The following is a 26,911-nucleotide window of genomic DNA, read 5'->3' as shown; positions in this document are numbered from 1 at the left end:
ATTTTGCCTAGTGTTTACCTAGTGTAATTGTCTCTCTTGTCCTGTCCTGATTTCGGCACTTTTTTTTTTGTTCCTACTCCTCTCCGTTCCTGAGCTATGGCCCTCTCTTCCCCGTATATAAATTTATTCTTTTATTGGCCAAGTGGGTGTGGCCCTCAATGCATCTTCTTCAGGACAACGCCCAGTTGATAAGTAGTATCACATTCAGATGTTTTAATACAGTTAGTATTAACTGAAAAAATCCTCAAAACTTTCCCTGAGGAAGCCCTTAGCGAAACGTGCGTTGGGGCCAGTGGCTCGCCGACCGGTACAGGGAGCACTATGGGTAAGCTTGAATTCATTGTATACTTTGCCTAATTGTCTGCCTCACCTTTTCATAGAACTTTTATAAACTGTGGAGGAAAGACAGGCGCATAGGGTCTTAACCGATAAAAACAATAGCAGGGATATTAGGGTGCACTCACCTATGGATGTTGTGAGAGTCACAACACCTCATGAAGCATAAAAGTCAGTGGAGACAGCTGCGGACCCGTAACAATGAGATAGCAGTTTCATAAAGAAGTCGGGGATCAGCGCCGCGCTTTTCACCATTCGATCCAAAGAATAATTTTCCAAGTCATTTATTAGGAAGCATGAACAAGTCTACGCGTTTCAGGGGTCTTTGCCCCCTTTCTCAGGACAATGCAACAATGACACAGAAGATTTACTTTGCAGCCAATGGGAAGAGACCACACCCTTCTTATTCCCCCTCCTGTCACATGACCACTGCCAGAGATAGTTCTGTACTCCTGGCTCATGTGCTGTTTGTATTGTGATTCCTGTGCGCTGACCTTTGCTTGTTGTTAACTACCCTCCTGCTTGTCGTTATTGTACCCTGCTGCCAGTTCCGGATTTGACCTCTGCTTTGTCTCCTCACTACGCTCTTGCCTGCCGATTCTGTTCCTGTTTTGCATCTCCTGGTTTTTGACCCTGCCTGACGACCACGGACTACAGCCTGCCACAGGTAGTGATCTCTGCGGCTCTGTGTAATTCCACATCCCTGTATAGGGGTTAAAGGGTTGCAGAGTTCTTAGGGTCCTGCTTTGTGAGCAGCCTTACTCTAGACTCCCCTTACAGCCAGTCTGAGTCTGTGGCTACACTCAGGCATTACAGATGGTGACCCCTGACCAAACCTACTGCTGGTCCCTCATCACCCTAGATAGCTTCCGCACCCATGCGCCGAGCCGTATACTTGACCCTAGGTATCCCTAGTCCTGGACCCTAAATAGGGAATGGATAGGATGAGCTCTTCGTCAAACCCACTAATCAGCTATAGAAGACACAAGGGGGATTCCTTGGGGGAAAATCATGAACTAGTTAACTACAGATGACTTAGGTAGACATTCAACAGAGTTGTCAGCAACGATATCACAGAGGAGTACAAACCACCTGCTTGCAGCCTAGGCATGAAAGAACTGAAAATATCACCAGTATCAGTCCAACAGAAGGAAGGGTATATAAACACCAAGGGAATACCGATAATCAACAGCTGGGAGGAATTCAAGCTCCTGCTGGATCCAAAATGGGGATGAATCCAGCAGGAAAGCTACCTAATACAATGAATGCTGACAGCAGGAACAATGGAAAGTCAGGGAGCATTCTGCACAGCCAAACACTGTGACCTTCTATGGCCAGAAACCCCATGACTGTCTGTCACACCCGTCACACTAGTCAACTCTCTTTCCATGTCATCACACCCCTGTGTGTGTGATAACATGATTTCCATGAGTCGGCATCACAGATATTGCCTGGCAATATCGCACATGCGTGTGGCTTTGTTTACTCACATTGACCCTCTGAAGCCGGTTTCCTTTAATAGTGGAGTCTGATCCACAAAACGGATGAGACTAGAACACACTTTGAGTCTCAGAGTCACCGAATCATTTTTGAAACAGAGGTGTGTGTGTGGATTAATGAAACTCTATGAGTCTTTGGGCTGTCTGAGAAAAATAAGAAATGGACAGTACATTGGATGTATGAGTGCAGTTTAATGGGTAGAAGAAGCTTGGAAGTTTTATTGTTGCATACAAAATCACAGATACTAAATCAAGGATTAAAATAAGGACACATGGGCCAACAATGCATAAAAGTGGAATCAGTGCACTGGTGAAAATCACTCTGCTTAATTCACATACAAGAAAGAAAAAAAATAGGCGTCTGAATGGGACCAAATGCACATTCTTTCCATTCGTCATTCATCTTCTCCATATCACTGTGGCTCATGTTCAGACTCTCCAGCCTTAACTAGCACAGTCTTCATCAGGTCGTCTGAAGATCCAGTGTCCGGTACAATTGTCCGCTGCCCGTTACATAACTCTTGTGTATTAATGGCTTCTGTCCTTAGCTGGATTTCGGCCAAACCTTAAAAGAAGAACAATATGTTTATGTATATTGAAAGGAAACAAGTTCTGACGTGTGCATTTCAGTAAAGTCTGGGACATCTTTTTTGAGGACTCTTCATTGTGCCTATCCTCTGATACCGTATTTCTCCTGTACTGGAAATTCGGTATAGGATGATTAGCATTCCTCTTGTAAAGGAGTATTTCTGCATTTTTTTTTACCACTATACAATCAGTTCTGACAGTGAAAAACTGTGCAGGGGCACACTGACATTTCCAGGCGGAAAAAATGAGAAACAACAACTCAAGAAAAGAGGAAATACAAATTTGTACTTAGGCCGGCTTTCCACACTACGGTGGGGTCAAATTGAAAGTGACGCACTTCCGGCGTCGCAGGCGATATCGTTGTGTGCAAATCCTTTTTGATATGATTAACGAGCGCAAAAGTGTCGTTATCGTATCATCGGTGTAGGGTCCGACATTTCCATAATGCCGGTGCAGCGACAGGTACGATGTAGTTCCTCGTTCCTGCGGCAGCACACATCGCTGTGTGTGAAGCCGCAGGAGCGAGGAACATCTCCTACCTGCGTCCCGGCTGCAATGCGGAAGAAAAGAGGTGGGCGGGATGTTTACATCCTGCTCATCTCCGCCCCTTCGCTGCTATTGGCCGCCTGCCATGTGACGTCGCTATGACGCCGCACGACCCGCCCCCTTAAGAAGGAGGTGGGTCGCCGGCCAGAGCGACGTCGCAGGACAGGTGAGTGCATGTGAAGCTGCCGTAGCGATAATATTCCCCTCGGCAGCAATCACAAGATATCGCTGCTGCGACGGGGGCGGGGACTATCGCGCTCGACATCGCAGCATCGGCTTGCGATGCCGCAGAGTGCAAAGTAGCCCTAAGATGTCAGATGGCCTGTCAGTTACTCTATATAGCAGCATGCGGATTTTGACAACACCCCTGCAGTTGTCTTTCTTGCCTGTGATCACACAGAGATTTGCTCAAAACTCGCTGAGTGTCATAGTGGTATCAGTTACTGTTTACAACACAGATTCTCAGTTCAGTGTATAAAATCACAGTAACGGCCGCGCTGCCCAGACTGGAGATGGAAGTATTAATGTAAAGTTCTTTTATTGATATTATTATAAAGCCACAACGCGTTTCGGGGGCATGTCCTCCCCCTTCTTCAGGTAGCAGAAAAATAACATATTATTAGACCTACGAGACCTATTTATTTAATTATTCATGTTCTTTTATCTTAATCATACTGTAATTTAATCAAAATCACTTTGAATTTATCGAGTGGATGATGTTTTTTAATGTTTTTTAATGCATATCATGTAGATTCCTGAATTCCTCCTAATTTTATGTTTTTTTCCCTTGTTTTTGGGCTATGTATGGGGAGGATCTAACTAATTAATCAATCCATTGATCAATTTAATTGATTAGCTTTCATGAGTTTTACATCTAATTGTTGTAAATGCCTCTGCATATATGTCTAATAATATGTTATTTTTCTGCTACCTGGGGAAGGGGGAGAACATGCCCCCGAAACGCGTTGTGCCGTTATAATAATATCAATAAAATAAATTTACATTAATACTTCCATCTCCAGTCTGGGCAGCGCGGCCGTTTTTTACACTGAACTGAAATTCATCTCTCCCGTCGGGAGCTCACGGGGCTGCTGCCGCCAGATCAGGAGTTTGCCATTACCACTGACGCTGCAATAAGGGGTTGGTTCTACACCGTCACCGGGATCACGGGACCATCAGACTTGGAGGAGGAGCCGCTGTCCACCGCTGGTCCAACGGTTCTGCGCTGCACGTGTCTCTGAATCGTACTAGCGGCTACATAGGCAAGGACTCCTGCGGGACTGACAGGACAGGATCCCCGGCGGTGAGGAATAGTGTGCCTTGGTACCCCCCATCAGCATCCTTAACAGTGTAGTACCTGCTGTACAACACTACCAGGTGAGTGTACAATAATACACTTTTACCAATTGTTTTACGGTTCCACACAGGAGTGCCCTCTCTCCCTTTTTCTATTACAACACAGATTCTGACACTCCACACTACGATTTTCCAGATTTTTTTCCGAGTTCCACAGGCAAGCTCAGGTGTCGACCAGCAGTGTGCTGAAAAATGGTCGGTCTAGCAAAGTTAATCTCTGTTAGCCTGCTGGATAACACTAGGATCACATGTTTTTGGAAATCTATCACGTTTACTTCCCACCTTTTTAAGATGGTGGAATCTGTTTTTCCATGCCGACTATAGCTTTCCTGTGTTGGTCTGTGTGCTGTCGTGTCCTAGTCCTGCCTGTGACTGTGTTGCTTTGCGCTTGATGCTGTTGAGGAGAAACTCGTTGTCTTATTTCCTCCTTGTCCATATTGTCTTATACCTCTGTGTGAGTGTGTTGTGTGATAATAGTTTTGATTTCCCCTGTTTGTCCATCTCTGTTGGTGTTATCATACTCCTGTCCCGGCCCTCCCCTGGGTTTGAGGAAGAGGGCTATAAGATCAGGAGCAGGGCAAGGGTGGAGGCTCAAATAGCCTCACCTTAAGAGGTAACTCTGAGATAAGGGATAGCTAGGGACCCCTAGACTGAGGGCCACTCTAGGAGCCCCTGTCCTTTCCTCATTCACCGTGACAAGTTAATTCCTAAAATCGTCATAGCCCAATGTGAAATATATGTGTAGCATGAGACATAGTTACCTATGCGGAGAGCTTTGGCTTCCCAATTGAATGCTATAGTCTTCTGTGGTAGGAGACACTGAGGGATGCTGCATTTGGGACAGTCAGACATCTGCAAGTCTTCAGATTTCTTACTATAGGATTTCACCTGTGTAGAGACAGAAGATTCAAAGTTGGAGCTTGGACAATCCATCGCTAACATGACAGTCACCATGCCATTCCTAATGTAATATGATCACGAGTTGCACTGGAACCCCATATATGAGCTGTACCATCCCAGCCTACATGGTCGGTGTGAAGCCCTGGACAAGCCAGGTAGTCACAGATAGAGCCCCGCATAACACCAGTCCCCTCACTAGGTAACACCAGCCAACCACATAACACCCTAGTCACCTCGCTCAGTGCTTGATGGACACACCAGGGGGCGGAGCCAGGTGGTTGGCCACGCCCACCGAGGAGTTCAGAGAGCCTGAGGGAGGAAAAACAAAAACAGTTGAAGTTGGAGTTGGAGAGTGAAGTGGAGGAGGTCAGGCCTGTGACAGACTGACAGGTGCCAGAGTTGGAGCCCGGGCACCTTTGGCTAGGAGGCATACGGAGGCCTCTGTCTGCAGGAGCCAGGAAGACGGCTCGGTGGAACCGTGGTGGACCGGGACAGGGTAGTGGCCCGCCGATTCCGACCCGGGGATCGACTCGGAAACCGGAGCACAAGAGGGGGTACTCAGACCCTGAAACGAGGTCTAGAAACTACTGGACTGAGTTAATTAACTGAGTGCGGTCTGTACTTGAGGTCCTTTCCCATCCAAAGTCCCTCATAGAAGACAACAGCCCAACGAGGGGGATAAGCAGCCACCGCCACGGCTCAGAGATCCCACGGACCAGCGTCTGCGGGCAAACGGGCTCTTCCGACATCCACAAGCCGGGGATCGGACTCCTGACGCTGCAAGCGCAGGTAGTCCAACATCTTAAACAGGTGCAGGAGAAAGGCAGAGAACACCAACCGGGTGGGGGAACCCGACTGCAGCCGGCTGCGGGCACCGACCACCATCACCTTGGTTTACCAGAGACTCGAGTGTTTCATTCTAATAGTGAGTACACCAGTGCCCTCCGGCCGCCCATCTCCCTGCACCGCCAAAGCACCCCAACGGGTCCCGGGGCCACCATCCCTGCCCACGGATGGGTTAACAACTTGCTGCATACCATCTCCCCCGGGTGCCCCGTAACTGCAGCGGTGGTGTCCACCTTCACCACATCCCGTGGGTGGCATCACGAACTTAAAACACGGCTCCAGCCGTACACCTACGTCCCCAAACCACCAACCCCTTTTTGGTCGGAGTGACCGCAGGACCCCCGGGTCCGGAGACCCTCGAGCCACCCACTGCAGGTCCGGACCCGAGCGGCTCGGTTGCAGCCGAGCACGGGGCGGCACAGTCGGCATTACTGGTCATTAGGTATTCTTTTCAAGCCATCTAAGTTCACACCATGAGGCAAAATGCTCAACCCATATCTTAGCAGATTCGGAAACCAATCGGTGCTGATTGCAATATTGGTGACCCAGGCATGTGTGATCCATCAGGGTTATTTATAACCATGTAACATCTTATGTGGGGGGATTTTGGGATGTTGAAGATCTTCACCACCTTAGCTCCATGATACAACTAATGCCCACCACTATGCTATGTAATTTACATTTCCAGCGCAAAACTACTTTTCAGATTGGCAGCAAAACAAAACAAGTATCTGTTGGCATTTTATATAACATTCACGAACAGCATGACCCCAATATTCCTACTAAATCTGACAGAAAAAGTAAGGGTGGTGGCAGTGGTGTAGCTAGAAGCTTGTGTGCCCCAATGTACACAACAGGGCCCCCAACTATCACAGGTCTTTAATAATCGTCTTATGTAAGATTCAGGGCCCAGGTGCGATTGCAATTCCGGCACCCATTATAGTTACTCCCCTGGGTGAGGGACTGACAAAAGTGATGTAATAAGCTGCTTATAGAGCAACTTTAGTATTATTATACAGTACATTTATTTTGGCTTTTTAACTACTTCTGCCAAATTTTTATGCCCTCCCATACACATTAGATAGCCAACAGTCACACATTGGTTTGGCTGATTATTTGGCCGGCAGCTATCTCAACGACTCTTCCATTCACTGGTGGGCTTGCCGAGTTCTCCTTTATTCTTGGAGTGAGCCGCTGCCCACGTCTCTGGTGGCAGCTTATCTCTACAGAAAAAAAGACTGAAATCGGGCATGCCCGATCACTTTCTCTCCAACCTCATCTGTCTCACTGTTGGCTAAACCTGTCCATATCTGTAATCCAGTGAAAGATGAAAAAGTGGCATCCGACGTGACATTAATCCAGACTTTATTGAGAACGGTGTATTAAAATTTTGGAGGTCCGAGATCGGGCGCTGGCACCCTGAAAGTCCTTCAGGGTGCCAGCGCCTGACCTCGAACCTCTGTGATTTTAATGCACCACGCTAAAAATCTGGATTAATGTCACGGTGGGTGCCACATTTTTCTTCTTTTACCAGATTACCTCTGGGCAGGTATCTTCCTGCGAGTAAGCACCGGTAAAGATCCAGCATTACTCAGGAGCTTCCATTTGTTTCCCAGCCATCGGCAGCACAGGACCAGGTAATCAGGTGGTACGTTACCACATCTTCTTTTTCGTTGTCTATATCGTTAAGTCTGGCTCTCTTTATGGAGGAACCATAGTGTCGCGGGTGGGAAGGGCGCTGCGCTCACCCAGTGCTCGGGTCCGGCTGCTGCTGCTCGGTGGTGGCTCGACCGGTGGGCCGGATCCCGGGGACTCGAGCGGCGTTCCTCGCCCGTGAGTGAAAAGGGGGGAATTGGTTTTGGGGATTTGATATTGTCCATGACGCCACCCACGGTTGTGGTGAGGTTGTGACACCACCGCTGCTCTGGACGGGGATCCCGGGAGCGATGACTGGGAGCAGCTTGGATGTTGGTTCTCCCCTCCGTGGGTAGGGGGTTGGTTGTCCCGGGGCCCGGTGAGGGGATGGGATGGCTGGCAGGCGGGTTACAGGGCCTGGTGAGGTGCAGGGTCGCGGGGGCAGCGCTGTGCCGCACGGCACGGTGGTACACACTCAGCCAGTAATTCACATGGAGTCTCTGGTCAAACAAACGGCTGGATGGATGGGTCCCACAGGCGGCTGCGGTGTTTTTCCCCTGACCCAGTTTAGTAGTGTAAGTCCTTTCCTAACCCTTCGTGTACGCTCCTCCTGCGCTCTGGTTTCCAGCTGGCTCCCCGGTTCGGTACCGGACGGGCCACTACCCTGTCCCGGCTACCTACGGTTCCACCAAGACTGTCTTCCCGGCTCCTGCAGACGGCCACTACCATCTGCCTCACTGGCTACACGAGGGACCTAGGCTCCAACCTAGGCCCCAGTCTGCGTCTGCCTCCCTGCAGACCTCCTCTCTTTTCCTCTGCCTGGACTTGTCTGCCTTGTTTCCTGCCTCAGGCCAGCTAAACTCCTCGGTGGGCGTGCCCATCTGCCTGACTCCGCCCACCTGGTGTGTCTGTCTGAACCCGAGGAAGAAATCAGGTCTCACTGGGGATGACTGCTGTGAACTGCTGGGGGTGGGGGTGTGTGTCTGTTGTTACCTGTGGCGCCTGGCTTGTCCAGGGTGCCACATTCCCCCTTAGTAAAATGCAGACCGTCCGCGGGGTGCCTGTCCATCACCGGTTTTATTTTTCACGAACTGAAAAAGAATAAAACATTTTTTTTTTTTTTAAACATTTTCACACATGCATTTTTTTTCCATACAACTTCCCTTACGGGAGGCATATCACCTCAACCGTTGCACAACAATAAAACATTTTTTTAATAATAACAACGGAACGGGTCCTTCAGTCACCCACCCAAACAACCTGGCCCTGATGCTGCCCCTAGAAAGTGGGCAGCACCCCTTGACCCCAGTCCAGGAACGGGCCCAGATTCGTTAACGGGATGGGTACTTTGCTGCCGTTGCGGCCGGGCGGACTGCCGGAGCCGTCGTCATCTCCGTCGCGGCCAGGCGGACTGCCGGGGCCATCGCCATAAGCGGTGCGGCCGGGATGGAAGCCGGGACCGGTGGCAGGGCGGTGACGAAGGTAAGGCCTGGGGACCCCAGGTCTGGGCCCTCCCTCACAGACGCTGTGAGCTCCGCTACCGGTGACAGAGGTAACGGGTCGGTCGGGGCGTTGGCCGCGGGCACTGAGGTTTCAGCGGTGCCGGACGGATGGGACATCTCGTGCAGCGGTGCTCCAGGAACCACATACTTGCAGAGTCCTGGCGTCCCTGCTTCCACAGCCGCGGTTCACATGCGGCTAGACGCCGTTTGTCCCCCTTAGTCTTTTTCCGGCTCCTCCTCTACAGGGGCGGGGTTTCGGCTTTCGCGCCTCCACTACTCGGGAAGACGCTCGAGCGGGGACTTTTCCCGCCCAAAATGGCGGCTTCTCAAAATTTTCGGCCGGACACCTCCGGCGGTCACAAGGCGCACCTCTACCCGACGGCAGAGCGGTAAGATCCTGTTTGTGACGCCAAGTTGTCGCGGGCGGGGAGGGCGCTGCGCTCACCCACTGCTCGGGTCCGGCTGCTGCTGCTGCTCGGTGGTGGCTCGAGCGGTGGGCCAGATCCCGGGGACTCGAGCGGCGCTCCTCGCCCATGAGTGAAAAGGGGGGAATTGGTTTTGGGGATTTGATATTGTCCGTGACGCCACCCACGGTTGTGGTGAGGTTGTGACACCACCACTGCTCTGGACGGGGATCCCAGGAGCGATGACTGGGAGCAGCTTGGATGTTGGTTCTCCCCTCCGTGGGTAGGGGGTTGGTTGTCCCGGGGCCCGGTGAGGGGATGGGATGGCTGGCAGGCGGGTTACGGGGCCTGGTGAGGTGCAGGGTCGCGGGGGCAGTGCTGTGCCGCACGGCACGGTGGCACTCACTCAGCCAGTAATTCACACGGAGTCTCTGGTCAAACAAACGGCTGGATGGATGGGTCCCACAGGCGGCTGCGGTGTTTTTCCCCTGACCCAGTTTAGTAGTGTAAGTCCTTTCCTAACCCTTCGTGTACGCTCCTCCTGCACTCCGGTTTCCAGCTGGCTCCCCGGTTCGGTACCGGACGGGCCACTACCCTCTCCCGGCTACCTACGGTTCCACCAAGACTGTCTTCCCGGCTCCTGCAGACGGCCACTACCGTCTGCCTCACTGGCTACACAAGGGACCTAGGCTCCAACCTAGGCCCCAGTCTGCGTCTGCCTCCCTGCAGACCTCCTCTCTCTTCCTCTGCCTGGACTTGTCTGCCTTGTTTCCTGCCTCAGGCCAGCTAAACTCCTCGGTGGGCGTGCCCATCTGCCTCACTCCACCCACCTGGTGTGTCTGTCTGAACCCGAGGAAGAAATCAGGTCTCACTGGGGATGTCTGCTGTGAACTGCTGGGGGTGGGGGTGTGTGTGTGTTGTTACCTGTGGCCCCTGGCTTGTCCAGGGCGCCACAATAGGACAGGGCAAACGTTGTCAAAACCCATAAAAAATGTGCCAGATTTATCAGTGGTTCTTGCCGTTTGATAAATTTGTTTTATCTTTTGACTGTCTTGTCAGTCTCGACAAATTATGCCCTTTCCATTAAACCAATTGTCCATCATGAACTCGTATGTATAATAAATCTGGTTGAAGGCTTGTCTTTTTTTTTTACGTAAATTAGCCAGAAATTAGCTTACTAAATATTCCCAAGTATTTTTGTAGCCAAATAAATCAAGAGCAAATGCTAAAAATAATTAATTAAACCTTAGAAAACTAGGGTAAATATATCAATCCAAACAATGTATTGCTAGCCAAGCTCTTTTTTTATTAGTCTTCCTAGTATATGAAGAAGAAGTACCTTCCTCCGATCCGTCATTTGATCAAAGAGAGAATTGGAGCTGAACAATTGCTTGGAAAGTTATGAAACTTTATATATCACTTTATTAGAGGATTTTACTTTATTCCTGTAAAAAGATTGCCTGTAAGTGGCTTCCAAACCTCTGCTTTTCCCCAGTCTATTTGCCTGCTTTTCTGAGGAATCTGAAAATGAAGGAATTAATTTTGCAGACTGAAACTTTGAGCAATTTTATTAATTGAAGGTAACCACTAACATGAAAAAAAAAAACATTTTTCCATGCCAGTGTACATAGATTTTAAAGGGATTTACCAGTTTGGAAAATCCTTTGTTAATTGGCTGCAGTTTGTTTAAAAATAAATAAAAAAAGGTCACATTTAATAGCAAGCACAATTCTACAACTTTGGTTACAAACTTTTCCCTCTAGCGTGAAAGTTAAGCGGGCTTTACACGCTACGATCTCGTTAATGAATTATCGTCGGGGTCACATTCTTAGCGACGCACATCCGGCTTCATTAACGATATCGCAGTGTGTGACACTTATGTGCGACCTTAAACGATAGCAAAAGCGGTCAAAATCATTTGCCGTGGAGAGGCCGTCCTGAAACAAAAAATCGTTTAATGCTTATTAGCGATGTTGTTCCTCGTTCCTGCGGCAGCACACATCGCTGTGTGTAACACCACTGGAGAGGCGAACATCTCCTTACCTGCTTCCACCGACAATGTGGAAGGAAGTAGATGGGCGGGATGTTACGTCTCGCTAATCTCCGCCCCTCCACTTCTATTGGACACCTGCCGTGTGACGTCACTGTGACGCCGCATGAACCGCACCCTTATAAAGGAGGCAGATCGCCGGCCAGAGCGATGTCGCAGAACAGGTATGTGCCTGTGACGCTGCTATAGCGATAATGTTCGCTAGGGCAGCAATCATACAATATTGCACGTACGTCGGGGCGGGTGCTATCGTGCTCGACATCACTAGCCGGTGCTAGCGATGTCGCAGTGTGTAAAGGCCGCTTTAGTCAAATTTGTAGGCTTGAAAAACTGTCCAGTTGTGGTTCGCTACTTTTACATTGATGACCTATCCTAAAGGCCCCGTCACACACAGAGATAAATCTTTGGCAGATCTGTGGTTGCAGTGAAATCATGGACATATTGTTCCATTTGTACACAGCCACAAACCTGGCACTGATTGTCCACAATTTCACTGCAACCACAGATCTGCTGCAGATTTATCTCTGTGTGTGACAGGGCCTTTAGGATAGATCATCAATGTCTGATCAGCCGAGGTCCGACACCAGGCGCCGCCACCGATCTGCTGTTTCTTGTACCAGCAGCGGCAGCAGGAAGCCAGAAATGGTCCATTTTGGAGCTGTTCCATCTTCTGATGCTACTGCACATCCGCCTCCCATTCAAACCAATAGCAGGTAGATGTGCAGTACTGGACCAGGGCCACCATCAGAGGACGGGGCAGCTCCAGAACTGAGCATTTCCAGCCCCCTGCTGCTGCCTTTGGCACAGAGAACAGCTGATCAACGGGGGTGCCGGGGGTCGGACTCTAGCCGATCAGACATTGATGACCTATCCTTGGAATAGACCATCAATATAAAACTAAATCTTTAAGGCAAATCAGGTTTGCTTGTGACATGATGAAAAGAAAAGCCATCAGGTTGTCAGTCCCATTTTACCTGCTCACGTACTCCTCTTTTTTTCCCTCTCTTTCTTTTTACTAGTCTTTTTCTTTGCCCTACTCCTGGGCAATATGACCATTTAGCCTAGAGTATTGATATGATGCCAGTTTGTCATTTTGTTCTAAGCAATAATGCATAATATGGGGGGCCCCTACACCAAATCTTACATTTTTTAATTTATTTTACAGCAATATAGACACGCACACAGCGTCAGTGACTAAAAGCAGTCAGACGCTGTTACACAGGGCGGGTGCGCGGTCTAACTGCAACCAATCAAAGCCGCCGGGACTACCGGTGGGCGGGGGAAGCAGTGCATATGTATGAAGAATAATTAGCTGCCCCGGAAGTATTGTTACAGCCACAAACTGTTAAGTATAACGCACCTTCATTCCCCTTATTTTCTTTATATTTCCTTTATTTTAGTTGTTAAATTACCCGAGTTGGAGGATCCTTATAGGTACCCCGCCTTCCCTGAGAACGCTGTGCTCGGGGTCGGCGCTCGGATACTTTTGAAAACCACTTGAATCTGGACTTTTACAGTCCAGGGCACACATCACCAATGCAGACAAAAACAGACACCGGTGGAAGCAGTGGAGACTCCGCACTGGACCCAAGGAGGATGAATAAAGCACAGAATTAAAAAACAAACTGCAACCAGGGGAGAGGGGTGTGAAGATAAAATTATTCTTCTGTTGTGCCAATTAATTCTAGATTAACACACATGACTTAAAGAAAAAAAAAAGAAAAAAGACATAAATAAAAAAGTAAGCCTTGGGCTAATATCTTTTTAGAGAGCATTTAACCCATTCCATTTTGGTGCAGATTTCACTTAACTGGTAACCTTTTATTTGTTTAATGCTGCTACAAAAAACATTTATTATTCAAAGCTATTTCTCAAGTAGTTCATTGCATTGTTTTTCTCCATTTTTCTCTTGATCGGCTCGCTCACACCGTCGTATAACATAGCCGAGTACTATGCAATGTTTTATCCGATTGCACTCAGACCAGTGTAATAATATGTGGCAGAGCAAATCTGTGATTTTTTTCTCTCATGCCAATTTGACATACTGTGAGTGGCTTTGATATTTTAATCATGCGCACCCATACAGGTCTATTGGCGCGTGTGAAACATTGAACTGCACTGTTGTTATCCGAATGTAGTTCACAGGCAATGGAGAAGATGGAGCAATTATGTTCTCCATCTTCTCTGCACCTGTGATCCGGTTCTCGAATGCAGAGAATCGGATCATACTTAGGGGACACTTGTCTCACGCTCTGGTAGAGTTTAATCCAAGTGATATTAGCATAAATCAGCCCGATTCTCTCCCATTAGAGAATAAACGGCTGTCTCAGCCCTGTATATGTAATTTAATATCAATATCTGCAGTAGACTATCAATTTCGTAAGGTGACGCAAGCCACAGTTTAGTTTACTGTCCCCTCATAGATCATTATAGGATTCTAGAGTAATCTCTGTGTTTATTGGTTTTAGAAATACTGACTCGTGTGCTGCACTTACCATCATTGGGCTGGCCAGATTGTTGTACATAGTAGCAGTAATGGTGAACGCCTTTCCTTTGTCGACAGAATATGGAAGTTTGACATCAATAAAGAAGGAGCTGGAGGACAGGATAGAGGTTCTGGGTGCAATACCCATCCCGGCGTCTCCCATACAGAATGCAGTGGTTTTCCATTGAGTATTGGAATCGGGTAATTGCAATGGTAGATCTGCCTGACCCGATGAGCTGAAATAGTGTAACACAACCTTTGTGAGTGGACATCCATCATTTTTTTTTATGCTTAAATAACAACTTCTATAATAATTACAAAACAAGGACTTACCCAATTGTAATCAAGTTAGAGATCCAGGTCTCGGGAAACATTGTCCGAATTTTCTTTGTGAGCTCAGCGACAGTGACCGTTACACGTGCGTAGGAGTCATCATAGTCATCCACATCGATCACGTTTGGAACATCAGACATACCGGTATCTAGAAAATAGAAATACAATCGTCAACATTGAAACTGCAATACCAAGAAGGAAAAGTTGCGGAATTATGGAAATCACGGGATGGATAGACACTTCAAGTTAATGATCTGCAAAAGCTGAAAAAATTGGAAACAAAATTTTCAAAACTTCTTGATTTATTCGGCATGGAGTATGAGGGCCACATGCAGAAATCCCTGCAATTACAGCTATGTGGTGACAGAGGGCAGTAGTCGTGGGCGAGTTTTCACTGCAGTATCACGCCCTGGCACACTACAAAAAATACATGTTCCCGGTTAACAGTGTGGGGTGCAGTACACTTACTTGTTAACTGTTGCCTTCAGTCTCCTCCATCTCAGGCAGCCCGCTGCATATAAATCAGGCAACACTTGATTTCATTGGTTCCATTTCACGCACTTCAATGGTTCTGTTTCCCTCACTGGGTTTGTATCACCTTCAGAGTTTCTTCTCTCATACACCCACAGCTTCATGTCCTGTACTCCTTCATTGGCAGTGGGTTCAGGTGCCTCACTGGCCACCCTACTCGACCTTCTTGCCCCAGACATTTCAGGATTTTCTGCGCTAGGGAACTAGACCAACTCTATACTACACAAAATGTAATGTCTTCACTAGCACTACCAGCCTTCACTCTTCGGGATCCCTGATGCTTCCTCCCAATGACTCCTTGTCTTCTACAGCTACACGGAAGGGGGCTTTTCAATGCCCTCTTAACACAAGCACTGAGCCTTCTGTTCCAGACGTCCAGAAGTCTTTACGCCCGGGAGTTTGTGAGTCCTGCCCGACTTTCACTGGGCACACCTGGCAATACTACACTCTCTCTGGTCCTAGCTTCAACCAATGCTAAGATAGAGTATCTCCTCTACCCGCAGGAACTGGTTCCGCCCCTGTTGGCCAATCCCGCAGCTTAACTCTTTCTTATCCTTCTGTCATCTGTTTACACAAGCACTATCTAAACCGGTCACTAGATGACAACATTTCCTACAAACATTATTATTGTCATTCTCTTGGACGTTACACATTATGTACACAATTATTTTGTGTCTTCAGGTGGCTACCTTCTCACACAGCCTTGCCCACTGGAAGACATACCGCCACTGCAGCCGATGCAGTGGCACAGGGGCCCCGAGGGCATGAAAACATATGGGGATTTCTTTTGCCGTCTGGAGCTTCAATACTAACAGAAGCAACAGGGGCCCAATCAGCTAAACGCATATGATTATGCTGAGCTGACACTGGGCCTCTTCCCTCACCTGTTAGGGGTCTGCAGTAGGGAGAATTCATTTCTGCAGAAGCTGATTCCAAAGCTTTGGGCAAAACACGTGTCGGGGTGGGGGACGTGCACTCAACATACAGGATCTCACCTATCTCCAGTTATATTACTTGTTTACTCTTTGGTGTTTATAGGATTTGTCTCTCTGGCCACTGGGCCTGCATTGTTGCTTATGTGAGACACCATTATATTCACCACGGTTGTTTGCATATGCATATATGCCATCTCAGCAATTGTGCCTTTTTACATCACTGGTTTTTGAAATAATTGCATGTTCTCATCTATTATTATTTAAATATATGGATATGGTGAAAGATTTTTTATCATATGTTCTGTGGCAACACATATCCCATGATTTACACATATTACATAATGAATCATTTTGACTCTTTTGCAGCATCTATTTGGTGATGTAATTATTTCCTGGCTGTGTTAATCCCTGTCGATCCTCTGTCCCCCTGGTATATTATTACCATCTGTTTAAACACCTTTGCTGTATCTATTTTTTTATGAATTTTTATTTAATTTAAATAAAAAACTTGTGGTATGAATATTTTTGACTTGGTCACCTTTTTCAATCGTCACGCATGATTGATTTCTGGGGGTTTATAGCTGAAATCTTGTAGAATTTGAACTTGTTACTTTATGTTATGCTGCAGTGAAACTCTTACTTCCACCTGTCTTTATGCTGATGGTCTTTTTGCCACATCTAGTATTATTGTATATGTTTTCATGTTTGACGTTGAATTTTAACAGTTAACGCAACCTGAGTTAAGTACCACCTACCTCGACACCGTAAAGCGGAGGGGTGAGATGGGAGTTTTTGTATTTAGCACACTGTATCTTCTCATTTATGCCTGGAGTCTGAATAGCTCTGACCCCTTGTTTTCAAAGTACCCCAAGGGGTGTTCTTCTGTTCCGAGAACACCAAGTCTCAAACATTTGTTTAGACTGTACTGATTTTTATAATTTTATTCTGTTTTCATTTTTCTCTTCTTCTTCCTTTGTACTTGTCTAGTTTTTTCTATTTCAGACTTTTATACTTCTCTTCCTCCCTTCTTCCTCTGCACCTAACCTCTCCTTCCCTGTCCTTTGATTGCAGGGGGGCATCTCCAGCCCGATAGGTAGTCATGCACAGACCGGTGAATGCCGAGGTGAAATGCGGAACTATTAATGTTAAGGGACTACATAGTCCCGGCAAGAGATCCATTTTAGTGAACATGTTGAGAAGGGCTCACGTTCAAATTGCTTTTTTACAGGAAACGCACATGTGCAAGCACAGGCCTTTCAAGATGTCGAGCTGTTGGTTTCCCGAGGTCTACCACATCTTTTCTCCTAGTTGGAAGTCCTGCATGACAAGTATTCTCATCTCTCGTTCCATCCCCTGGGAGTTCCTGGATTTGGAGTGATGACACAGGACGGTTGCTCTTGGTTAAGGTAGGAACGCCTCGCATACACACACCATAACTTCAATACACCTACCCAATGTGGATCAAATTACGAAATTGGCTGACTTACTGGAAACTATGGTGGAATAGCTTTGAATCTGGCCCAGGATATCTCTACGGGTTCAGCCGCACACTTACTGTCTGCTTTACGCAAACTTAGACGCATACTACATAACTATCAACTTATGGATACTTGTAGGCTTCTTCATCTGTTCGATAGGGACTACTCGTTTTATTCGACAGCACATGGAGTCTATTCCAGACTTGACTATCTTTTTTATTAAACATAGCTAGCTTGCTAGGGTCTCCAAGTCTCAAATAGAGACCATCACATTCTCAGACCATGCTCTCTGCACAGTTATGATACTATTGCAATCTCCCGTGCTGCATCAGTGGCAGTGGAGGCTGAACACGTTCCTCCTGGATAATCCTGAAGTTTTAACTGTGATAAATACTACCCTGAAAAAAACTCAGACAGACTGACCCCACACCTTCTGTTGGCCTTTAACTCTAGGGCTCAGGTGAATTTTACTCCAAACGCAGATTCATTAAGGGCACATATTACTGTAATACATGAGGCAGGAAAGGATCCGACACAATGTGGTAGCTTTCACCCAATATCACTATTAATCGTGGACACTAAACTCTTTGCTAAAATTCTTGCAAGCAGATTGGCACCTTTGCTCCCAAAGATTATCGATCCAGACCAAGCTGGGCTCATGGCGGGTTGCGAGGCCCGCGATAATACTATCAAGGCCATTAACCTAATATATAAGGCTAAATCAGGGGGCATTCCATCCATGCTGCTCTCGACCAATGCCGAAAAGGCGTTTGACAGAGTGGACTGGACATTTATGGAGATGGATATTGTCTCTTTACTCAGTCCCCTCAGCTAGGGTATGGGTGAATGGGATCCTTTCGGACTCATTTAATATTTTGAATGGTACCCGTTGTCCCCACTGATATTCATCCTGACTCTGGAACCCTTACTCAGACATGTACAAGCTAACAGTGATGTCACGGGCAACGTGGTTCGCCAGGCCATACATAAAGTAGCTGCATATGACTCGCCCACCCCAGGGCTATGGGACACCCGGTGCCGGGCCGGACTTGTCCGGTGGTAGTCAGTGGTGGCTGGGCCCGGCTCCGTGGCCCTGGTGGGTGTCAGTAAAATATGTGGCTTGATTTAAAGTTTGTGTTTGTGACGCCACCTGTGGTCTGCGGCTATTAAGCCGCCGCTGCTGTGTAAGGCCTCCGGGGTGATGATGTGGCAGCAATGATGGTACTGCTCCCCACAGGTGGAGCAATGCCCGGGGCACTGTTGGTGCTCGTGAGAGTCTATGGTGTAGTGGAAGTCTGGATAGCAGAAATAACGGAGACCACTCCAAGGGTGCAGTTCAAGTTCTTTACTCACAATTCTTGTCTGGGCCCAGGGACCCTTGGACTGCTGGGACCACCGTCAGGGACCTCCGCCGTTTCTGGGTGATTCTGAGAGTAAAAGCCGGTACCCTTCACTTTAGTGTCTCTATCTTCTGCTGTCTTCCTTAGCCTTGCCTTCTATAGGGTAAACCTGGCTTAGCCTCCACTACAGCCTCCAGGCTGGGGGGTCACCTGTCGGCTGATTACCCCTTTTCTGGAAGGTCTGCTATGGGTTCTGGCCCGGGGAGTTTACAACATTCCCTGGGCCTCGGTTTTTACTGTTTGGAGATGATCTTTGCACTCCTCCAGTCTCTAGGGACCGTCCCCTGTTGCAGCTTGATCCCTCCACCGGTGTTCTTGTGGAACAGGCCACCGCAGCTCTAAACTGCCCTGGACAGCTCTACAGACTACCCGTGGCCCTGCGACTCCTTCTGTTTTCTGCGTGGTGTCACCTGGACCCTCCGAGTCCCAGGATCTTCACCAGGAAGCGTCTCTTTCTTTCCTTTCAGCTCCTGACTGACTTGGAGCTTTCTTTCCGTTACTTCTTCTCCTCCTTGCCTGCCTCCAGCAGGCCTCCTCCTCCTTCCCCACTCTCTCTCGTTCTCCTTCTTCAACTACATGCTGGCTCCTCACTCTCTCACTCCCTGAGGTAGACTGAAACTCTGACCTTCCTCTCTGCTCTACACTCGGCTGGCTCTCCCCACCCCCCGGTTGCTAAGCTACCACCCTATGGGAGCAGGGATGGGTCTTATGTCTCCTCCCAGCATGCAGCATGGGAGGGTTGTCTGCAACTTTCCCTGGTCCCAGTGTGTTCCTAGCAATGGGTGTAGTGTGGATTTACCAGGGGACCGGTGTTCACTCCCTTCCTCACCCAGAATGGGGCATCACACCGCTGATGGGGTGCAATGACCTGTGGCGACGGAAGCCTCAGGGGCGCCACACTCCCCCACAGCGAATCCCAGCACGTCCTCGGGCTGAAAAGACAACAAAACATGTGGGAGAAACTGCAGAAACATTTTTGTTATGCATAACATAAAACAATAAAACATTTCTTCCCTTTATGGGAGGCACAAATACTTGACCGTTGCAAACTTTCTTATAAAGAAACATCTAAGTGTGCACTTTCAGTCTATTGCACAGTTTGGGCACTTCCCCCATAATTCTGGTAGGGGGCACAACAGGTGCAACTATATACATTCTTGGCTACAACAAGTCCAGTAGCCTGGCAGTTTGTTTCTTTTTCAATCAACAAAAGTGCAAAAACTAAACCAGCCACTAAGTCCAGTGGCCTGGTTACACAGGACACATAAGACATCACATTCACCGGGGCCCACATTCCAGTTCCGTGGCCCGGTAACACATAGGGGGTGACATCTTCAAAAAGTACAAGGGGCAATAGGCAGGAAAGGGTGTCATCTTCAAAAAGAACGTTAGGGCAGCACAAAAGGGACATCTTCACAAAGCATAAGGGGCAGACAGGGGCTATATACAGTTCAGCATCTTCTTACTTCTTTACATGTAGGGATTCTTCTCCGGCTCCCCACCTGGCAGCAGGTAGACAGCGGCCAGCACAGTCTGCGTCTGCGGGTCTTGGCGGGCCGCGCCTAGCATGGCGGCGGCCTGTATTGGAGTCGCTGCTGTGACCGATTCTTGACGGGCCGCACCTGGCGTGGCTGCGGCCTGAGCTTGGCGGGCGGCATCTGCGGCGTGGATTAACGTCGCCGCTGCGGCGGGATCTTGCTTGTCCGAGCGGGGTATCGCTGCTGGGGCCTGAGCTGGACGGGCCGGGCTTGGCGTCGCTGCTGCGGTGTGGATGGGCATCGCTCCGGCGGCGAAATCTTAGCGGGCCGCACCTGGCGCGGCTGCGGCCCAGATCGGCGTCGCCGTGCCGGGCGTCTCTCCGGGGACCGCGGGCATGGCAGCGGGGGTTGGGGCTCTCGTGCCGGCAGGGGCATTAAATGACTCACCCCTCAGTAGCATCTCCGGTGTTCTGGTGGTCGCTGGTATCAGAGCTGCGGTGGTGGCACGCGCGCCTGCAGGAGGACTGGGCAGGAACCCCACCTGGCAATCCGGGCTCCGCCGGTTGGGGGTGACACTCTCTTTACCCGGCTCTGCAGCGGCTGCTGGACCTTCTCCGCTCTCCAGGACGCAGGACACCACCCGGTTCTGAGGTGCGTGTCCCGGCTCGGCCACTCCTCCTCTGGCCGCTCGTTGCTCGGCGTCCATCATCTTAGCTTCTTCACGCGCCATCTTTTCTTCCTCCGCTCTCCATCGCGGGCACTGCTTCGCGCTCTTTTCTTGGACAAGGGGGCGGGGCTTCTCTTTGCGCCCTTTCTTCTGGCACGCCCCCCTTCTTCCTGCGCTCAGTGGCTTCAATGGCGGCAGTTTCTCACAGTAAAGCATGCAGTAACACAGTCTTTTCAGGCGCACAGTACCCGGTGGGACCGGGCACGAAATCCTGTTCGTGACGCCAAAGTTGACTTGCCCACCCCAGGGCTATGGGACACCCGGTGCCGGGCCGGACTTGTCCGGTGGTAGTCAGTGGTGGCTGGGCCCGGCTCCGTGGCCCTGGTGGGTGTCAGTAAAATATGTGGCTTGATTTAAAGTTTGTGTTCGTGATGCCACCTGTGGTCTGCGGCTATTAAGCCGCCGCTGCTGTGTAAGGCCTCCGGGGTGATGATGTGGCAGGAATGATGGTACTGCTCCCCACAGGTGGAGCAATGCCCGGGGCACTGTTGGTGCTCGTGAGAGTCTATGGTGTAGTGGAAGTCTGGATAGCAGAAATAACGGAGACCACTCCAAGGGTGCAGTTCAAGTTCTTTACTCACAATTCTTGTCTGGGCCCAGGGACCCTTGGACTGCTGGGACCACCGTCAGGGACCTCCGCCGTTTCTGGGTGATTCTGAGAGTAAAAGCCGGTACCCTTCACTTTAGTGTCTCTATCTTCTGCTGTCTTCCTTAGCCTTGCCTTCTATAGGGTAAACCTGGCTTAGCCTCCACTACAGCCTCCAGGCTGGGGGGTCACCTGTCGGCTGATTACCCCTTTTCTGGAAGGTCTGCTATGGGTTCTGGCCCGGGGAGTTTACAACATTCCCTGGGCCTCGGTTTTTACTGTGTGGAGATGATCTTTGCACTCCTCCAGTCTCTAGGGACCGTCCCCTGTTGCAGCTTGATCCCTCCACCGGTGTTCTTGTGGAACAGGCCACCGCAGCTCTAAACTGCCCTGGACAGCTCTACAGACTACCCGTGGCCCTGCGACTCCTTCTGTTTTCTGCGTGGTGTCACCTGGACCCTCCGAGTCCCAGGATCTTCACCAGGAAGCGTCTCTTTCTTTCCTTTCAGCTCCTGACTGACTTGGAGCTTTCTTTCCGTTACTTCTTCTCCTCCTTGCCTGCCTCCAGCAGGCCTCCTCCTCCTTCCCCACTCTCTCTCGTTCTCCTTCTTCAACTACATGCTGGCTCCTCACTCTCTCACTCCCTGAGGTAGACTGAAACTCTGACCTTCCTCTCTGCTCTACACTCGGCTGGCTCTCCCCACCCCCTGGTTGCTAAGCTACCACCCTATGGGAGCAGGGATGGGTCTTATGTCTCCTCCCACCATGCAGCATGGGAGGGTTGTCTGCCACTTTCCCTGGTCCCAGTGTGTTCCTAGCAATGGGTGTAGTGTGGATTTACCAGGGGACCGGTGTTCACTCCCTTCCTCACCCAGAATGGGGCATCACACCGCTGATGGGGTGCAATGACCTGTGGCGACGGAAGCCTCAGGGGCGCCACACATACGCGGATGATCTCCTGTTCTTTGTATCTGCGCCCAGAACATACCTCCCTAATTTGATGAGAGAATTCCAGGTCTACGCTCAATTATCCAACTTCAAAAATTAACTTCTCAAAGTGTAAAGCGCTGAACAGAAACCTTTGTCCCAAGGAGGTGGAGGAGTTGAAGTCGTCCTTTAGCTTCAGGTGGGCAGCCTAGTCTCTCGGTTATCTGGGGATACGTCTTACTAGTAATCTCAGTCTCCTTTATCAGAATAATTTTCCTACCTTGCTTGCCTCGATTAGAAGGGACTGTGACTGATGGGGGAAGTCTCTCTTCTCCTGGTTTGGTAGATGCCAAATCTACAAGATGAACATTATGCCTAGGATCTTGTATTTGCTACAAGCTCTCTCAGTTAAGATTCCCTCTGCCTTCTTTAAGGCACTTGAATCAGTCCAGTCCTCTTTTATATGGGCAGGGAGTTCAGCAGCACGCATATGACGAACGATTCTGTCGAGACCCAAACACAGAGGGGGCATTGGTTTGCCTAATATGAGGAGTTACCATTTGGCGGGACACCTTACCAGAATTATAGATTGGTGGAGGAACGGTACACAGAAGGTGTGGGTGCAGTTAGAACAGTTCTTCTCCCCCATACCTCTAATTAAATTGCCGTAGGTACTTTCTGAGGTTGCCGTGCTGTTGAAGTCACACCCGACCATTAGTCCAACGGTGGCATATTGTGACACGGCCCCAATCAGTGCGTGATTGATCCCCTCCCACGTTAGAATGACCCCTATCTTGAGCCATCCCTCTTTGAAGCCAGGTAAAGCGAACCCCATATATCAACTATGAGTGCACAAAAGGTTGGATCGGGTGGAGGACTTTGGGGACGATGCAGTTTGGCCCTCTCTATCCATGTTGGCTGCTAGACAGACCCCATCCCCGCATGGACAGTGGAGATGTTTACAACTCGCACATTTTTTCAGTAAGCTTCCACCTAAGGCTTGCTTTCTGCTCTCTAACACACAATTTACTCCTATGCGGGGGTGTGGGCCCTGTGTGTCACTCACTTTCGGTAGTCTACGCTATGTTGTCCTCCCCCTGATCAGTCTCCTCCCTCTTTTATCTTACAATGGAAATGGGACCTTGGCATTGATCTGTCCCCTGACCAGAGGGAGCGGGTGTTTTCACTAGCACACAGTTCATCTGTCAGCTCTAGGTTCCAGGAGGCCAGCTACAAATTGCTTTCCAGATGGTAAAGGGTGCAAACTAAGGTGCACGCCATGTTTCCATCAGTGGACCCCACTTGCTGGAGATGCGGTAGGGAGGAGGGAACAATGTTTCATGTGTTTTGGGAAAGCAAGGCAATCCGACTGTTCCGGGCGGGATTATCAGATATCATCCGGAAAATGTTCCGGAACCACTGAGGAGTTGGGGCCGGCTGCCTTCCTGCTTCATCACTGTGAGACCCCTCTAAAAAACCTACAAATCCTCTTTGAGGAAGTTCCTCATAATGGCTGCCAGATCATGCATCCCAGGGAGATGGAAAAGTCAAGCACCACCCACTGTCGCACAGTGGATTGCCAAAACTAATGAACTCATGCACATGCAGGACCTGACCTCTTCTGTGCATGACTCCTATATGAAATTCTGGGCTACGTGGAGAGAGTGGATCGACTTCCAACAAACAGTGGACTATCGTGACCTGGTGCAGGAATGTGCAGGGTCCAATAGCGGGGCGTCATTGTATGTCTGGAGTTGCATTTCGGCTTTGGAGAGATGGAGTATTGCCATGCCTATTCCCCCCCCCTCCCTTGCCTTGTCTCTTCTACTTCTTATCCCCCCTTCTTATTCAGACTCTACTTCCCCCTCTCCCTTCTTTTTTCTACTTCTTCTGATCTTTTTTCATCTATCTTTTTTGCTATTCTGTTAAAAAGTTTAATTGCCTTTTATATTATGATATTATGTTTTTATCTAAACTTTTGGAATCTTGCATTCATGTTGATGTAGTTGGGCCGTTAGGCCCTAGGATTGGTATATTATGCTTGCATTGATTTCAATTAAATTAAAGAATTAAAAAAAAAAGAAGAGCAATACGTTTTTTAGAAAGATTATCTTACCAATGAAAGGTGAGTCAGAACCAAAACTATTCAGCCCAGAAACCGGTGGAAATTCAAAACACACTGGTGGCTTTTTCACCAGGGTATTTGTGATGACTTTCAATCCAAGATGCTAGGGGAGAAAAAGAAGAAAAAAAGATGAAGACTTGGTGTTGTTTTCTCTTCTACCATGTACCACTGCTTGCAATCTACTAAGGTTCTGTTCCCATGACTATCATGCTTTGTTTTCTTAAGAGACCCATGGATGGATCCATTTTCAAACACATCTCCACAAATTCTGATGAGGAGTCAATGACTCATGACGGACTTTTTGATGGCAAGAATAGGGCTTTGGTCTGTACTGTTCTTGCCATGAAAACAGATTGAGGACCTAATTATTTTATAATGGGCCTATTGGATTTGAGGAACTTTTTTTTTATCTCTAATTAACATTATATAGATATAGAGTGCAGCCAAAAGTATTGGCACCCCTGCAATTCTGTCAGATAATACTCAGTTTCTTCTTGAAAATGATTGCAATCACAAATTCTTTGGTATTATTATCTTCATTTAATTTGCCTTCAATGAAAAAAAAAAATAAAAAATGTCATAAAGCCAAATTGGATATAATTTCCCACCAAACATAAAAAAGGGGGTGGACAAAAGTATTGGCACTGTTTGAAAAATCATGTGATGCTTCTCTAATTTGTGTAATTAACAGCACCTGTAACTTACCTGTGGCACCTAACAGGTGTTGGCAATAACTAAATCACACTTTCAGCCAGTTGACATGGATTAAAGTTGACTCAACCTCTGTCCTGTGTCCTTGTGTGTACCACATTGAGCATGGAGAAAAGAAAGAAGACCAAAGAAGTGTCTGAGGACTTGAGAATCCAAATTGTGAGGAAGCATGAGCAATCTCAAGGCTACAAGTCCATCTCCAAAGACCTGAAAGTTCCTGTGTCTACGGTGCGCAGTGTCATCAAGAAGTTTAAAGCCCATGGCACTGTGGCTAACCTCCCTAGATGTGGAAGGAAAAGAAAAATTGACGAGAGATTTCAACGCAAGATTGTGCAGATGGTGGATAAAGAACCTCGACTAACATCCAAACAAGTTCATCCAAACAAGTTCAAGCTGCCCTGCAGTCCGAGGGTACAACAGTGTCAACCCGTACTATCCGTCGGCGTCTGAATGAAAAGGGACTGTATTGTAGGATACCCAGGAAGAACCCACTTCTTACCCCAAGACATAAAAAAAGCCAGGCTGGAGTTTGCCAAAAATTACCTGAGAAAGCCTAAAATGTTTTGGAAGCATGTTCTCTGGTCAGATGAGACAAAAGTAGAGCTTTTTGGGAAAAGCCATCAACATAGAGTTTACAGGAAAAAAAAGAGGCATTCAAAGAAAAGAATACGGTCCCTACAGTCAAACATGGCGGAAGTTCCCTGATGTTTTGGGGTTGCTTTGCTGCCTCTGGCACTGGACTGCTTGACCGTGTGCATGGCATTATGAAGTCTGAAGACTACCAAAAAATTTTGCAGCATAATGTAGGGCCCAGTATGAGAAAGCTGGGTCTTCCTCAGAGGTCATGGGTCTTCCAGCAGGACAATGACCCAAAACACACTTCAAAAAGCACTAGAAAATGGTTCGATAGAAAGCACTGGGGACTACTAAAGTGGCCAGCAATGAGTCCAGACCTGAATCCCATAGAACACCTGTGGAGAGATCTCAAAATGGCAGTTTGGAGAAGGCCTTCAAATCTCAGGGACCTGGAGCAGTTTGCCAAAGAAGAATGGTCTAAAATTCCAGCAGAGCATTGTAAGAAACTCATTGATGGTTACTGGAAGTGGTTGTTCGCAGTTATTTTGGCTAAGGGTTACTTTGCACACTACGACATCGCAGCTGCGATGTCGTTGGGGTCAAATCGAAAGTGACCCACATCTGGCGTCGTTGTCGACATCGGAGTATGTGAATCCTTTTTGATACGATTAACGAGCGCAAAGCGTCAAAATCGTATCATCGGTGTAGTGTCGTTCATTTCCATAATATCGCGGCAGCGACAGGTACGATGTTGTTGCTCGTTCCTGCGGCAGCACACATTGCTGTGTGAGAAGCGCAGGAGCGAGGAACATCTCCTTACCTGCATCCCGCGGCTCATGCCGGCTATGCGGAAGGACGGAGGTGGGCGGGATGTTTACGTCCTGCTCATCTCCGCCCCTCCACTTCTATTGGCCGCCTGCCGTGTGACGTCACTTAGGAAGGAGGTGGTTCGCCGGC

At 48.5% G+C, this 26,911-nt stretch overlaps 1 protein-coding gene across 1 annotated transcript in view; it reads right to left on the bottom strand.

Moving 5' to 3' along the window:
• Positions 1-2,013: 2,013 nt before the first annotated feature.
• Positions 2,014-26,911, bottom strand: part of LOC142310811 (alpha-2-macroglobulin-like protein 1) — a 105,558-nt gene continuing 80,660 nt past the window's right edge. Inside the window, exons 17-21 of the mRNA XM_075348525.1 lie at positions 24,659-24,770; positions 14,481-14,628; positions 14,158-14,383; positions 5,087-5,213; positions 2,014-2,400 (exon numbers count right to left, since the gene is read on the bottom strand). Coding sequence (XP_075204640.1) covers positions 2,249-2,400; positions 5,087-5,213; positions 14,158-14,383; positions 14,481-14,628; positions 24,659-24,770 — 765 coding nt within the window. The 3' untranslated portion in view covers positions 2,014-2,248. The remainder of the gene's footprint in view (positions 2,401-5,086; positions 5,214-14,157; positions 14,384-14,480; positions 14,629-24,658; positions 24,771-26,911) is intronic.

This window comes from Anomaloglossus baeobatrachus, chromosome 5 (assembly GCF_048569485.1).
Source record: "Anomaloglossus baeobatrachus isolate aAnoBae1 chromosome 5, aAnoBae1.hap1, whole genome shotgun sequence".
Lineage (NCBI taxonomy): Eukaryota > Metazoa > Chordata > Amphibia > Anura > Aromobatidae > Anomaloglossus > Anomaloglossus baeobatrachus.
The sequence above is the reverse complement of the archived record's forward strand: the minus strand, read 5'-3'. Positions and strand labels throughout refer to the sequence as shown.